Source organism: Schistocerca americana, chromosome 3 (assembly GCF_021461395.2).
Source record: "Schistocerca americana isolate TAMUIC-IGC-003095 chromosome 3, iqSchAmer2.1, whole genome shotgun sequence".
Lineage (NCBI taxonomy): Eukaryota > Metazoa > Arthropoda > Insecta > Orthoptera > Acrididae > Schistocerca > Schistocerca americana.
In genome coordinates, this window is record NC_060121.1 from 576,949,757 (window position 1) to 576,963,394 (window position 13,638).

At 41.8% G+C, this 13,638-nt stretch overlaps 1 protein-coding gene across 1 annotated transcript in view; it reads left to right on the forward strand.

Moving 5' to 3' along the window:
• Positions 1-1,233: 1,233 nt before the first annotated feature.
• The window catches only part of LOC124606237 (ankyrin repeat and death domain-containing protein 1A-like), a 95,155-nt gene continuing 82,750 nt past the window's right edge, over positions 1,234-13,638 (forward strand). The window contains exons 1-2 of the mRNA XM_047138212.1: positions 1,234-1,270; positions 3,337-3,446. Of these exons, the coding sequence (XP_046994168.1) occupies positions 1,234-1,270; positions 3,337-3,446 (147 nt within the window). The remainder of the gene's footprint in view (positions 1,271-3,336; positions 3,447-13,638) is intronic.

Genomic DNA, 13,638 nt, shown 5'->3' on the forward strand with positions numbered 1-13,638 from the left:
AGAGTTCCATTTCAAAACACATACGTAAAGGTATAGTCATAAAGGTTTAACTATCAAGTCGAAAACTTTGAATTATCCGTAACTTTTAATTCACAAAAACTACGATTAAATAATGGTTTTAACAACGAACAACATGAAGTCCACTTCATGTACTAAATTAAAATCAAAGGAATGATACAATGACCGATATTTGAGTAGCAACAAATTCGCTAAAACCTATGTCTATTGGCTTCAGTCTTCTGAGAAAAAAGCCTAGGTTCCACGGCTTTGTCCCAAATAGTTCCTTTCTTTTCAGCTTGGAAGTTTATGAAGTTCTCAGTACTTGGTTGTTGTTACCGACCAGCCCCAACAGATGGCTCTGACGTGGTACCATTATAAAACCCGATATACGTGATGTATTCAGACTTCCATTTCTCATCCCGTAACATTTACCCGTACTACCACAAAATATCAACAAAGGTGTTAGTATTTTCACACAGAATACTGTAAAATAACATTACGTTATTTTAACTTTTTTGTGACATACCTTTCACCCTTTCAGACCAACTGACTACAATTATTTACATTAAATTTTCCTTTCGCTTTGTAGGAACAGAAACATTTCTCCCCAGTGGAAACCCCGTGTGAACATTTCTGAATGTTCAGTATTTTCATCATGTACAAGTGCTGCCAACTGTTGGGCTTCAGTAGAAAAATATCAACTAGTCAGTGTAGCAGCACACAGCAGATTTTAAACGGCAGAATATATAGGAGTGGTTGGTTAGCTATATTTCACTGTATGAATGAATATTATTATTATTGCTGTAGTGCATGATAATGAATGAACAGCTTATTTATTAAAACAATGAATATTTCAAAATAAGTTATTTTTAGTCCATAAAAAGAAGCCAAGTGTGCAAGCATATTTTGAGAACCATTACATATTTTTGTATAAATCTTGCATCTAAAATCATTAAAAAATCACCTAAGGCAATTACAGCATGTAAGAAAAATTTTCTTCCTCCAGAAAAATTCAGGTCTGAAAGAGTTAAAGAAATTGAAAATCTCAATCAAGTGACTTACTCAAGAGCTTCGGGGTGTCACGACTAGTCTGTCACAGTTGCGAGTATTATGGTTATTTTGGCATACGAGAAGTTCAGCCGGATCTCTTTTTCCAGTATAGCTGTTTCTCTTGCAGATTGTGGAAGTAATGGCCGCCTCAAACCTGCGAAGTCCGCGGAATGACGACTGGACATGTCTGCAGTGGGCGGCTGCCTGTGGAAGTACCAAGGTAAGTCGGCTTCGGCCCTCTGCCTACCACTCTAGACAGGATTTCTTGAGACGCTGCGTCCTAGGTCCGATTTATATTTTCGGTAAATTTCATAGTACATAACAACCTATCGCGTTCGGAGGCGGCTGAATAAGAGGATGGTGACAATATTGCCCTAGAGATAAGAGGGCTTGGATGTGTTTAGTCCTCCCGTCATTTCATCCCCGGCTAGAGAGTAGGATTTCAACAAGAATTCAAGAATGCGATATTAGGATTTACAAGTATGGGGCCGAGTAGATGGTAGTTAACCACAAATGCTCTTTACCATCATTTTGCAGTGGATATCACGAAATTTACTATTTCGCTTGAACTTCCCGTCGTAGCGGCTGGCTGTGAAAGTTGGTGGTTAAATTTTGTAGTCAGGCAAAGCAACGGAAAAGCTGTCTCTGTAACAATTCGGCAGTCAACAGTCGTGACGTCATTGGATCACTCTCACAACTGCTGCTACTCGATCGCTGAAGGAGCTGTCTAGCAAACATGGCGACTTACTGGTGCAATAAAATATATTCAGCGTTATACCGTATTTGAATTACAATGCCAAATAGACATGAAAATCACCACTTCAGCTGTAGGGCTTTTTACGTTGTAATTCACGACCGGATTCGGGCTAACAAATGCCCATCACCAGGTGCAGTTAGCGAAAGAAATAATGGAAGTGAGTTGTAGGTAGGGGGGTCCCACCCCAATTTTGATATCAAATTGATATGCCAATTAATTAAATGGATTAATTAATTGACCCCTCACCCCCACTCCCAACCCCGATGACGTCGTGTGTTTCCCTTAGCTGGTACGTGGGCGCCCGCCCCCTTTCCACCCACCCCTATCCCTCCCCCTTCCCCACCTATCCTAGTGGCGGGAATTTAGAATTTTGGTGGGGATTTCTTTGTGCCAGGGCTGTGGTGACGTCCTGTCACCTCCTTCCCCCGCCTCCCCCAACAACTGGGAATTGTCTGGAAATTGAAGTTTCGGTGGGAATTTTTTTCCTCCGCTCACGTAACCAGAATTGGCAGCAGAGGTTCGGTCTATGCTGTGCTGCTGTTGTGGAAGCATTGCAATGTGTTAGAGCAGTGACATGAATGTGAGGGATAGAGCAGCTTTCAGTAGCTGTACTACACATACGCATTTGAAGGTGGACTGTCTACTAGGGGATGGAAGAAGTATTCAGTTCAGCATATTCTGACAGTGCAGAGGGATGGAGCCAAGATGCATGTTGCAACCTATGAATGATTATATACATGCGCAAACTCCCGAGATATTCCACATGAAGCTTTCATTCTTCCAAAATGCAAGAGGTGGGCAGTTGATGCTAATTCGCTTCAGTGGATGCATATTTGTATACATGATATATACCATTGAATAGCTCCAACTGCTCATACCTATCCAGTTCCTCCTCCAGCAGCCCATCCTCGTTGCTGTGCGGAATGTGTTCTATTGGGGAGTTGTTGGTGTCTGACTGGGAGGACTTTAACAGATATGTTGCCCGTAAGCAAACAGCCGAGGACTGCGCCCATAACCTGCTACATGCAGAGTGGAAGGGAGTTACACTGGATGAGTGCATGGAAAAGAAGAGAATTACTCTTCAGCAGATAATGGTTATAAAACGGAATGGTATCAGGATGCATTCTGCAAGTTGGACAGACCGATGCTGCTGTTTTAACTGCCTGTCAGTTTTCAAATTCACAGTCAGTTTTCCACCTCACAAGAGACGTCTGCCTCTGATCCAGAGGACCAAGCGACTGATCCAGTTCGCAATTATGCTGCCAGAGGCCCTTGAAATTGGCAATAACCAATAGGAACGCAGCAACTGACCACATTTGGGATACGAGGCGGCCCTGCAGCTCTGCAGCCTCAGTAGTAATCAGCATGGAGCTACAGCCAAGATCGTCCTGTGCTCCCCAGCCACAACAGCAGCAAAACAGATCGAAACCGCGGAAGCTTATGTACCTCTTGATTAATGTCTGTGTGAGGAAGATGAAGTCTTTGTGCTGCTATCATCGCTTGTGACATTTTTATTCTTTGCTCATCAGTGGATGCGACATCTTCCAGCCTGTCAGGGTCTGAAACAGCGACGTGTCCCAGCCAGTTGACACTCACAGCAGCAGCAGCAGCAGTACCCTCTGATCCTGTCGCGCACCTGGTCAGCTTTATAGAACATGACAATCTGCTGTTGCTGTCGGTTGAAGACACCCAGCTAACCCCAGACTCGCTGAAGTGCACTGGGGGTCCTAAACAGCATGACATAGGTCGGTTCTGGACGCCATTATACGCACCATAGCAGAATATTCCATTGATACTGCATGGGCAAAGTAATGATGCAGTGGAAGAGAAGATACCAATTAAGCCCTGTGCATCACTGATGTTCACTTTTGTGTGTAATTTAATTGCTAGTGGTTGTAAGCGTTTACATACTGGTATAGAGACAACCACAAACATAGGCTCGCATATTCTGATAGAGATGGAGAATGCAGCTGAAAGTGTTAAACTGCGTTTTATGAAGGTTGGATGGGTTCATCAAGCAGAAGTTGATCGCTGGGTGTCAACTGAGCTGTCCTCCTCCGGACATTTACTGTGCTGCTCTAACTTTATCCATCGCAACAGTGTACAATGACTCTGCACTCTGTACGAAATTGGGTGACATATCCATTCATCTACAGTGCTCCACCTTTACTAACCTGTTCGGTCTACATATGGTGCTATCCATCCTGTTGGAAAGATTGAACAGATGGCTGCCCTGTGTTAAAAATGTGTGTAGAGACATTGCAGAGTATCTAAGTCTGAACAGTATGCATGTAGACGACTTCGGACAGTGGGTCAGTATGGTGCCAACGAAAACTAATGTGCTGCCAATAAGTTTGAGAACAATGAGTGCTGAACTTTGTGCTCGCAAGAAAGCTTCATTTTCTATATTCTGTACTGGTAACAAGATCAGGAATGAATCTGTTGTTGTAGTGCATTCGGTCTATGATTATTGAATAAAAATGTATATAACTATGTACGGGTTTTTATTTCTTACCTCGCAATATACTGAAAGTACTAAATCTACTGCCACTGCAAACATGCAACAACAGATAATAATGTCATTTAACTAAATTCTCTGAAAAAAAACCATTACACACAAGTACCTGAGGTATCAGTATTATGGCGGGGCGTAGTGTTCATTATTTTATGTAAAAACCCACTGATCGCCTGTACCTGACGTAGTATGTATCGTGGCAGGGAGGGTGAAGCGTGAAGACTTTGTTGTAAGCGGCTGTAGCTGTGAAGGTGTGCAAGAAGACCGGAAGAAGAATGGCGTACTCCTTCCCAAACACATAATGCAATAATTGTAGATCCATCCAACAGAAGCAAGAGAAATGTTTTCATGTCGCTGCTATCACATGCGGATGGAGTCTGCTTTGAGCATGTATGTGTATTTTCAAAAGTGTTGTTTCAGCCCACCTATTACCGGAGATATTGCAGTATGTTGATGGTGTGACATACACGACATTCGATGATAGCAGTGATATCCCTCCACAGAAACAGTAAAGCCAAACAAACTGTTCATGTTTGGCGATGTTGCTGCGGAAAATAAAGCTCAAATTCGACGATATTTCTGTATCGGGCTGTCGACGTATTTATCTGAGTCAGACATATCCCAGAAATGCAAAACAGCTGGTGAGTGGTAATGCAAACAGGGCAATGTGATTTTAAAACGCATTAACCAGGCTCATGTAGGAACCGATAAGTCGTTCAATGGTTTTGTAAAGTCGTGTGCAGATTGCTGGAATCACTCGAAGTATGGGTTTCACTTTATTGATAAAAGAAGAAAACTGAATGACTGCAGGTACAGGCGGAGCTTCCAGGAGTTCTTATACACATAGCCATGGAAAGAGGTGAGTAAATCAGTGTAGGCATCACCATGTATAAATTTGCATGCATGCTGGAAGCTTAGTATGATGCGATGGGTGTGCATAGACAAAACACTCGCTTACACATGGACGCTTAAGTTAAAACTCTCGAACGCATAGTTGGAGGCGAACGCCAGGAACTAGAGACGTATTGTTACACTCTTCTGAGACTGAACAATACATTGAATGATCGGGTTAATGCAATTGAGAAGAAAGTAAACGAATTAACTTAAGGGGGAAATACCTGTTATTGAGAAGGGGACGTTGTATGAACGGGTTAACTCAATTAAAAAGAAAGTAGGTTACTCAAATGAAGGGAAAATAGCTGTTTTTCGAGGAGGGGGAGTCATATAAGAAGAAGAAAAGCGGATATATAAAACCTCAAGCAGCGCAGAAATCCGATTAGTGTACAACGCGACGTCGACGAAGCATAATGTCATCGAGGCACTCAAGGTCGTTCGAGAGAAGTTACAGTTGCTGAGGTCAGAGCATGTGAAGTAGGAGCAGACAGTGCGAGATACCTTCAAACGAGTTACTCAATCTCTCGATAAACTCTCAGCGTAATTCCACAACGACGACGAAGACGGTATTGCTGATTCCATTGCCGTCAAGCGACGCTAGGATAGTCAAACATTCGGTGTCGGTGGTGAGAAAGCGTAGATATTGGGCACACAGCCTAACTATAACTTTAAATGAAAAGACAATACAGATCGGTGATCGACAGTTTCAAAAAATACCCAGTCTACTTAACCTTCTTTAGATAAGACCTACAAAAACTGTAAATTATTCGCCTACAGATCTAGAAGTTTATCGTGAACTACTGCATTTGACTCATCTGTATAAGAATGCAAAAAGCTGAAGCAACGTCAAATACAAATCCATTACAAAACCTATATTGAATGATGGAAAAAATAGCAGTGGTTATGGTATTGACATTCAGCGTAAAAGAATGAGCAATTGACTCCTATAGTCTATATATTACGATGACCCCAATGAGTTAATAGACTGGCTATGACTGCTCATGACATCAGCTATCACTGGTAATACAGCTCATTTGAATGAAGTTGTTTAAATAATTTCTGAGCTTAGAGAGACAGGTATCGTCGCATAAGTATGGAGACTGAAGTTGGAGAACTGCACAAACCAGCATGCAATACATAATCCCGAAAACCTGTGGTAGGAGAATCTCGTCGACATGAGGAATTATTCACGTGTGAAAACGGATTCAAATATATTTTAATGGTCATTAATTCTCATTCTAAATTTCCCTGGATATTACCCGTGAAAGCGAAAGCAGGGAAGGATGTAACGCATGTGATTGAGCGTCTGCTGCAGACGGGGACGAATCAAAGCCCAGACAGCCTTCAAACAGATCGCAGTGGTTAGTTTTACGATAGATATTTCAAGACTCATAGAGCGGTATGAAATACATCACTACTCGACATTCGCCCACCCGAAGGCGAGTCCGCAGCTCGTGGTCGTGCGGTAGCGTTCTCGCTTCCTGCGCCCGGGTTCCCGGGTTCGGCTCCCGGCGGGGTCAGGGATTTTCTCTGCCTCGTGATGACTGGGTGTTGTGTGATGTCCTTAGGTTAGTTACTTTTAAGTAGTTCTAAGTTCTAGGGGACTGATGACCATAGATGTTAAGTCCCATAGTGCTCAGAGCCATTTGAACCATTTTGAAGGCGAGTATCGTGGAACGCCTGAACAGAACAGTGAAATCCAAAATGTAGATGCAATTCAGTCTTCATGGCTCACACAAATGGACCGATATCTCTTCGGAAATAACTGTATAGTATAATCGAACCAAACATCCCACAACAAAAATTAGACCAATCGATCTTCGTGATAATAGGCTTCTAGATACAGTATACAATCATATTAAAATCCTAGATCCACACAAACAGCAATTTAATGTAGGAGATTTACTACGTATTTCAAAACAAACATGCCAAACTGGTCAACCGAGATATTCACAGTTTCAGTTATACAGAGAAAGAATCCCAAAACCTTCCTCTTAAAGCACAGCAGTAGTACTGAAATTGCAGGGTGCTGTTACACAGCAGCGTACAAAAGAGCTCGGAACCAGATACCTGCTGTGTAGGGAGGATCATACGGCATCGAGGTAATAGGGCGTTACTTAAATGGCCTGGTTTTCCCGCATCAAAAAACAGCTGGGTCGACGATGGCGATTTGCTACACAACCGGGTACGCAGACCATAACCGCCTGAGTAGCAAAATACGCAATTGAAGAAGAGGTAGTACAAACTACTAGTAGAATTACACATTCCTGTATATAACTGCTGTGGACTTGGAATAAAACCCGAAAAACGATTGGCGCGAGGTGGTAATGGGTAACTATGGTCGACGAAGCGTGTATGGAACACGACATCGCATACACAGTAAATAAAGATCATTACACTGCCGATCGAATTTTAGTTGAAAAAGCTAAGGCAATACTTGTGAGAAGGGGTATTGGTATAGGTTAACGCACAGCAGCATTTGCAGTTGAAAAAAGTATGCGTGGTAAAGTTAAGCTTGGACTGGGTGTGAAGAAACTCAGCCAAGTTATGAGCGCTGCAGCTAGGGCAGTAAGGAAGGAGATGACAACCAAAGGGTGCATAAAAATCCGTATTCTCACAACGTTGTAGGCACCTAAAAGCACCCAGAAGCAGAAAGGAGCGAGAAAAAAAAAGATCGATTAAACCACCCATAGTTCTACCAACAGCCAAGACGTCGGTTGGAATTATCCCCTTGCTCATTCCTTCTCTAACCGGTCTCTCAGCAGTGGGTACAGTGGCACGGAATGCTGCGGCTATTGCCAGGGTAGTCTCGCAGAAGCAACGGCACGAGGCACCAACACATGACCACATGATGGAGGCAGCAGCCATCGCAAAAGGGCTATACTTAAACCATACAAGAGAGGACTAGGTCTCCTGATAAACAAAAGAGAAAAGCTCCCTAGCAGTTTTACCAGACACGCGCTTAGAAATACAGATCTGCTTCAGTTTGTTAAGAAGAAATTCAACATTCGGCCATTCCGAGGTGTGTTTACACAGAATACATTATAGAAGACTATATGGATATCATGAATGCGGAATTTTGAATCTGGATGAAACGGGAGTATCTGGAATTCATATACTGAAAAAAGAAATACAAATAACGTCTACTATTTTACTCATTCGGCGATCTGCAACACACAGAATTATTACAACGATGCTTCATAGGCAAAAGACATGTGTTATATTTCTTTAGATGCTACCAAGACTTTAATACACTCCTGTGTGGTCATCTGTGCACCATGTTCCTCCTGACGTTTACGAATGATATGTAAGGACGGGTATTAAGCGTCTATTCAACAGCTGATGTTTCCATGTAATTCGTTCACTCTGACTTTAAAAGAACGATCTTCTGTATTACGTACGGATTCCTTCTGACCAACTGATTTAAGCACTGGAGATTGATCACGCTGTTTGGAGTGGACACATAAAACACCATCCCAAATATCACAGACGCTAACAGTAAACAACATCTGGAAATGAACTGTAAAAACGAAACTGAAGAAATTGAACCTGGTGCATAAGATATTGGCGATTTGAACGAAGACCTAAAACAGTCTGAAAAAGAGATTTAGCTGTGTGCGAATATTAGTACTCTTAAATCTGAGCCCCAATAGGCCCACTTCTGGGTTTAAAAAAGGAACAGGTTTTGAAGACGGATCCCAGTAAATTTTACAAACCGGATCAGACAGTGGATATTCTCTCTGTCAGTAAAATCGGTGTTGAGGGCAACTTAGCAATGAAGTCATATCTCAATGATAGATTGATTCATTCAATTTATGGTTTCTTCCCGTCAGTTGAAACGGGGCATATGATGTTGAGACTCCTACCAACGCTATATACCTTCCAGTGACAGTTCCAGCATTAGTTATCTGGAGCTGCGTATTGTGGGCAAGAAAAACCAACTTTTTGACTTTCGTTGTGAGGAAATCATTGTACGACTACATCTAAGACCGGATGGGTGTAAGATATAAAACCAGCGCACACAGCGCACGGCACAGCACTTCTCAGAGGAAGCGCAAGGTGATAACACGTTCGAACGAAAAGTTTCTTAAATCAGTAGGCCTGAGACCTCGCAATGACGTCGTCCCTCAGTATACCTCGACCAGTGGATTATGATGAGCGAATAATACGTCAGGAATACTTCTTGCATAAACTTTATTCTTCAGCGATATTTAACAAGAACGATGAAATTAGGATCGTCATCCAGCAGGAGTTTCATGTATCACTGAAGAAAAAATGATGGTAGTAATACAGTGGGATCCAAGCTTACACATAATGCTCCGGCATTCCTGTTCCAGCAAATACGATATGAACTTAATGGGGTAGAGATTGATCGTACACGTAATGTTGGCATAGCATCAACCGTTAAAACATACGTCTCATCTTCACACTCGGATCTGAACGGTTTAGAAATTGCAGGGTTGTCCATAGACGAGCCTTTGGGCTAAACAGCAGAAGAGTACCGCAAACTTACGGCATGCATAGCTCTAAAATTTCTTATGGGGTACTTTGAGGACTTGCAGCGAATTAATATCAATGATAAATAAGAGATTATTCTGCTATGCTGTGCAACGGATAACAACTTATGCATTCAAGGAGCTCAAGAGGAGAATCAGGTCATTATAAATTAAATTATATGGAAAATGCCACACATCACTGTGGCACACGAGAGCATTTGAAGCATTTAAAAGTTCTGAATACTTGTACATATCTGCCATTAACTTTCCGCTCATGGGAGATTTTGAGTCTCTGGTGCTACAGACAATGAGCAGACAAACATGGACTATTAAAACCTCCGTACAGCTGGAAACACCAAAGTACATCATACTCGCATTTCTGGCCTACAGCAGGAGGAATTTATCAAATGAATTTACCGTATTTGACAACTATAATTTAACTAACACCAGAGCCTACTTGAATTCAGAATTCTATACACAGTTTACTGCTGCAGTGGGGTCAGAATATACAGGCTGAGTCACTAACTACTCCCACCTAGAATAACTGAAATTATGATAGTAGTTGGGAAGTTTTTGGGACAAATGTTGCATGGGACACCTGGGACCATAATATGACGTTGGTTTCTTGTTGCTAGGTGGGGTCACGTCAGATATATCACGGTCAACTTTGTTTTTTTAAATAAAATGCTATAGTTTGGTCCTTGTTTTCTGATAGCGACTATCGAGACGAATCCAATGATGTGTAACAGTGAGGTCTTTGAAGGTCTATGAAGATCAAAAAGGTGGCATGAACGTCCATTTACAGAAGATGTTCGAAGTGATGACGAGTGGTATCAGTGCACTGCCACAATGTCCTTAATACGGACTGAGTGGTATTCCTTATCACTTCAGCACTTATCGAAGCACATTCTCTGACAATTCTCTCTCGTATATTGTGCAAATAGTAAATATTTGTCTAATATCCATCTAACATGCCATTGACATGTAAACACCATTCGATGGTTTTGTAACACAACACTAATAGGAACGGTAAGACTAGTATCGTCGAATCAAACAAATGTGAATGGTGTATACCTTCGAGGAACAAGTTGATATGCTTCTCATTTACAGAGAATGCCAACGAAATTCAGAGACTTATAAGCTGAAAGATATCCTCGATGTACTCACACTACACGCCGTACATTTAAATATGCGTATGATAAATTGAGAACAACTGGATGATTAACGCATTGGAAACATATCCTGCAAAGGAAAGTTACTAACGAGGAAACGGAAATTGGTACTCTTGCCACTGTGGTTAGAGGTACTTGTGTTAGTTCACGTCAAATCTCAAGGGAATCTGGCATGAGCCAGATTAGTGTTGTTCGTGTTCGGCATCGCAGTAAACGTCACCCTTACCATATCAGTCTCCACAAAGAATTAACTTGTACGGATTGTATGCATCGCATTGTATTCTGCTAATGGGCTCAACTTCAGATTCAGAGGGATGACACATCTATTAATTTGATTTTATTTACTGACAAGCCTACATTCACGAACCATGGATTTGTTAATTTGCATAACATGCATTATTGTGCAACTGAATATCCATGCTGGCTGCAGCAAGTTGCACACCAAAAACTGTGCTCGGTCAGTGTATGGTGAGGGATTCTGGAGGACAGAATTATAGACCCCTATGTCATGGAAGTAAATCTTAATGGTAGGAAGTACATCACATTTCTGCAAAAACATTAGGTTATGTTATTGGAAGAAATACCTTTAGAAACAAGGAACAGAATGTGGTATCAACGCTGTGGGTGCCCGGCACATTTTTCGCTGACGGCTAGAAATGAGTTGCAGAGACAATTCACAAATCATTGGACTGGACGCGGAGGAGATGTGTTGAGTGGCCAGCTCGTTTCCCAGACTTGACGCCTATGGATTTTTTCTTGTGGGAATTTGCAAAAGATATTGTTTATAAAGACATTCCAACTACACCTGACGATATGCGAGAGAGACTTGTCTGAACATGTGTTTCGATAAGTGCCCATGTGATAAGGAATACTACTCAATCCATGATAAGAAGATTGCAGCACTGTATTGATACCAATAGTCATCACTTCGAACATCTTCTGTAAATGGATCCTTCAACTAACGGGACGATTGTGTAAGTAGGCTGTTTAGGTTTTTTTATTGGTAACGCCTCGTAGCGCTCTGTATGAAAATCACTGGCTGTGCTGTGTGCAATCTGTGGCTGGTTTGCATTGTTGTTGGCTATTGTAGTGTTGGGCAGTTGGCTGTTAACAGCGCGTAGCGTTGCGCAGTTGGAGGTGAGCCGCCAGCAGTGGTGGATGTGGGGAGAGAGATGGCGGAGTTTTGAAAGCGGATGATCAGGACAGAGTCAGTAAATTTGTAAGACCGGATGTCATGAACTGATATATATATATATATATATATATATATATATATATATATATATATATATATAATGACTTTTGAACAATATTAAGGTAAATACATTGTATGTTCTTTATCAAAATCTTTCATTTGCTAACTATGCCTATCAGTAGTTAGTGACTTCAGTAGTTAGAATCTTGTATTTAGCTGGCAGTATTGGCGCTCGCTGTATTGCAATAGTTCGAGTAAAGAAGATTTTTGTGAGGTAAGTGACTTGTGAAACGTATAGGTTAATTTAGTCAGGGCCATTCTCTTGTAGGGATTATTGAAAGTCAGACTGCGTTGCGCTAAAAAATATTGTGTGTCAGTTTAAGCACAGTCATGTATAATTGTTCAAAGGGGACGTTTCAATTGAACGAGATAGCCTGGGTGTTTCTGCATAGCTTCCTCCCTAAGCTGAGACACTGCTGGAGATTGTGATAATTTCTACTTGTGTCCAACAGTGGTCACCTGTTTAGAGACAGTGCTTCCTCACCGAACTTGTTGCTCTGGACATAATGGCAAGTGCCCTGTCATTTCATGCATAACAGCAGGGTATAGAAGGTCTGCATCCACCACATACCCTCATCAGAATCAGCCACCTGATTCATATTTTTCCACCTAATATCTCTAATTTATTTTCGGGCACCCATTGAAACTCACCAACGGCAGTGGCCGCATCATGGCGTGCTTGTATAACCTATTTACATCCAAATACGGAATATTACTTGAATCAACGGATGCAGTGAACTTCACACCCAAATGTGAATTATTTGACTTGGCGTGTCTATAGACACATTGGCAAAGTCCTCCATGGATCCCGTGCTCAAAGAAAAAAAGAATTATATCAGCATCAGTCAAAATTTAGATGCTGTACCTCGTTTTCTTGAGCATTGCGTCTCAGGACAATCCAGGTGCTGTGTAACAAAAGACGGGTTCCAGAGACTACGTGGTCATGCATACACTCCGAAACTTTTCAAAAACATCTGCAGGTAAGCAGACGTCAGTGTCTGTGTATAGTCTTGTGTATTCGTCCAAATTGGGAATGTTTAATTCCCGGCAGACATTCAAGGCATGCTCGTAATCTGCAGTAGATGTGGCATCGCCTGTGAGAGTACTGGCAAATGCAGGTATGTCGGGTAGCCTGATTTCGTCGAGTTTCGCCTTACTATCCAGATACTCATAACTTCTTTCCTAGTCAAAATCTGAAACTTTTCCTCATCAGGGTATGCAAACTGGGTGATACGCATATCCTCCAGAGTTTCAACGAGTTTATGAAGTGGCGCCTGCATAAAACATAGGGTTTCAAGGAAGCAGAGCATAATTTTTTGCCTCATTAGTTCGGAGAATGAAATTTATTCTCCACTCTATGGCGGGATACTTACCTGATCTTCCTCGCCACCGAAATTAATCAATTGGTTACCGAGAAAATGAGTGTCATACTCACTTAAATAATGGAAGAATACGGGTATGTGCCTCGGTAACTGATACTTCAAATTCCATGTGTTCTG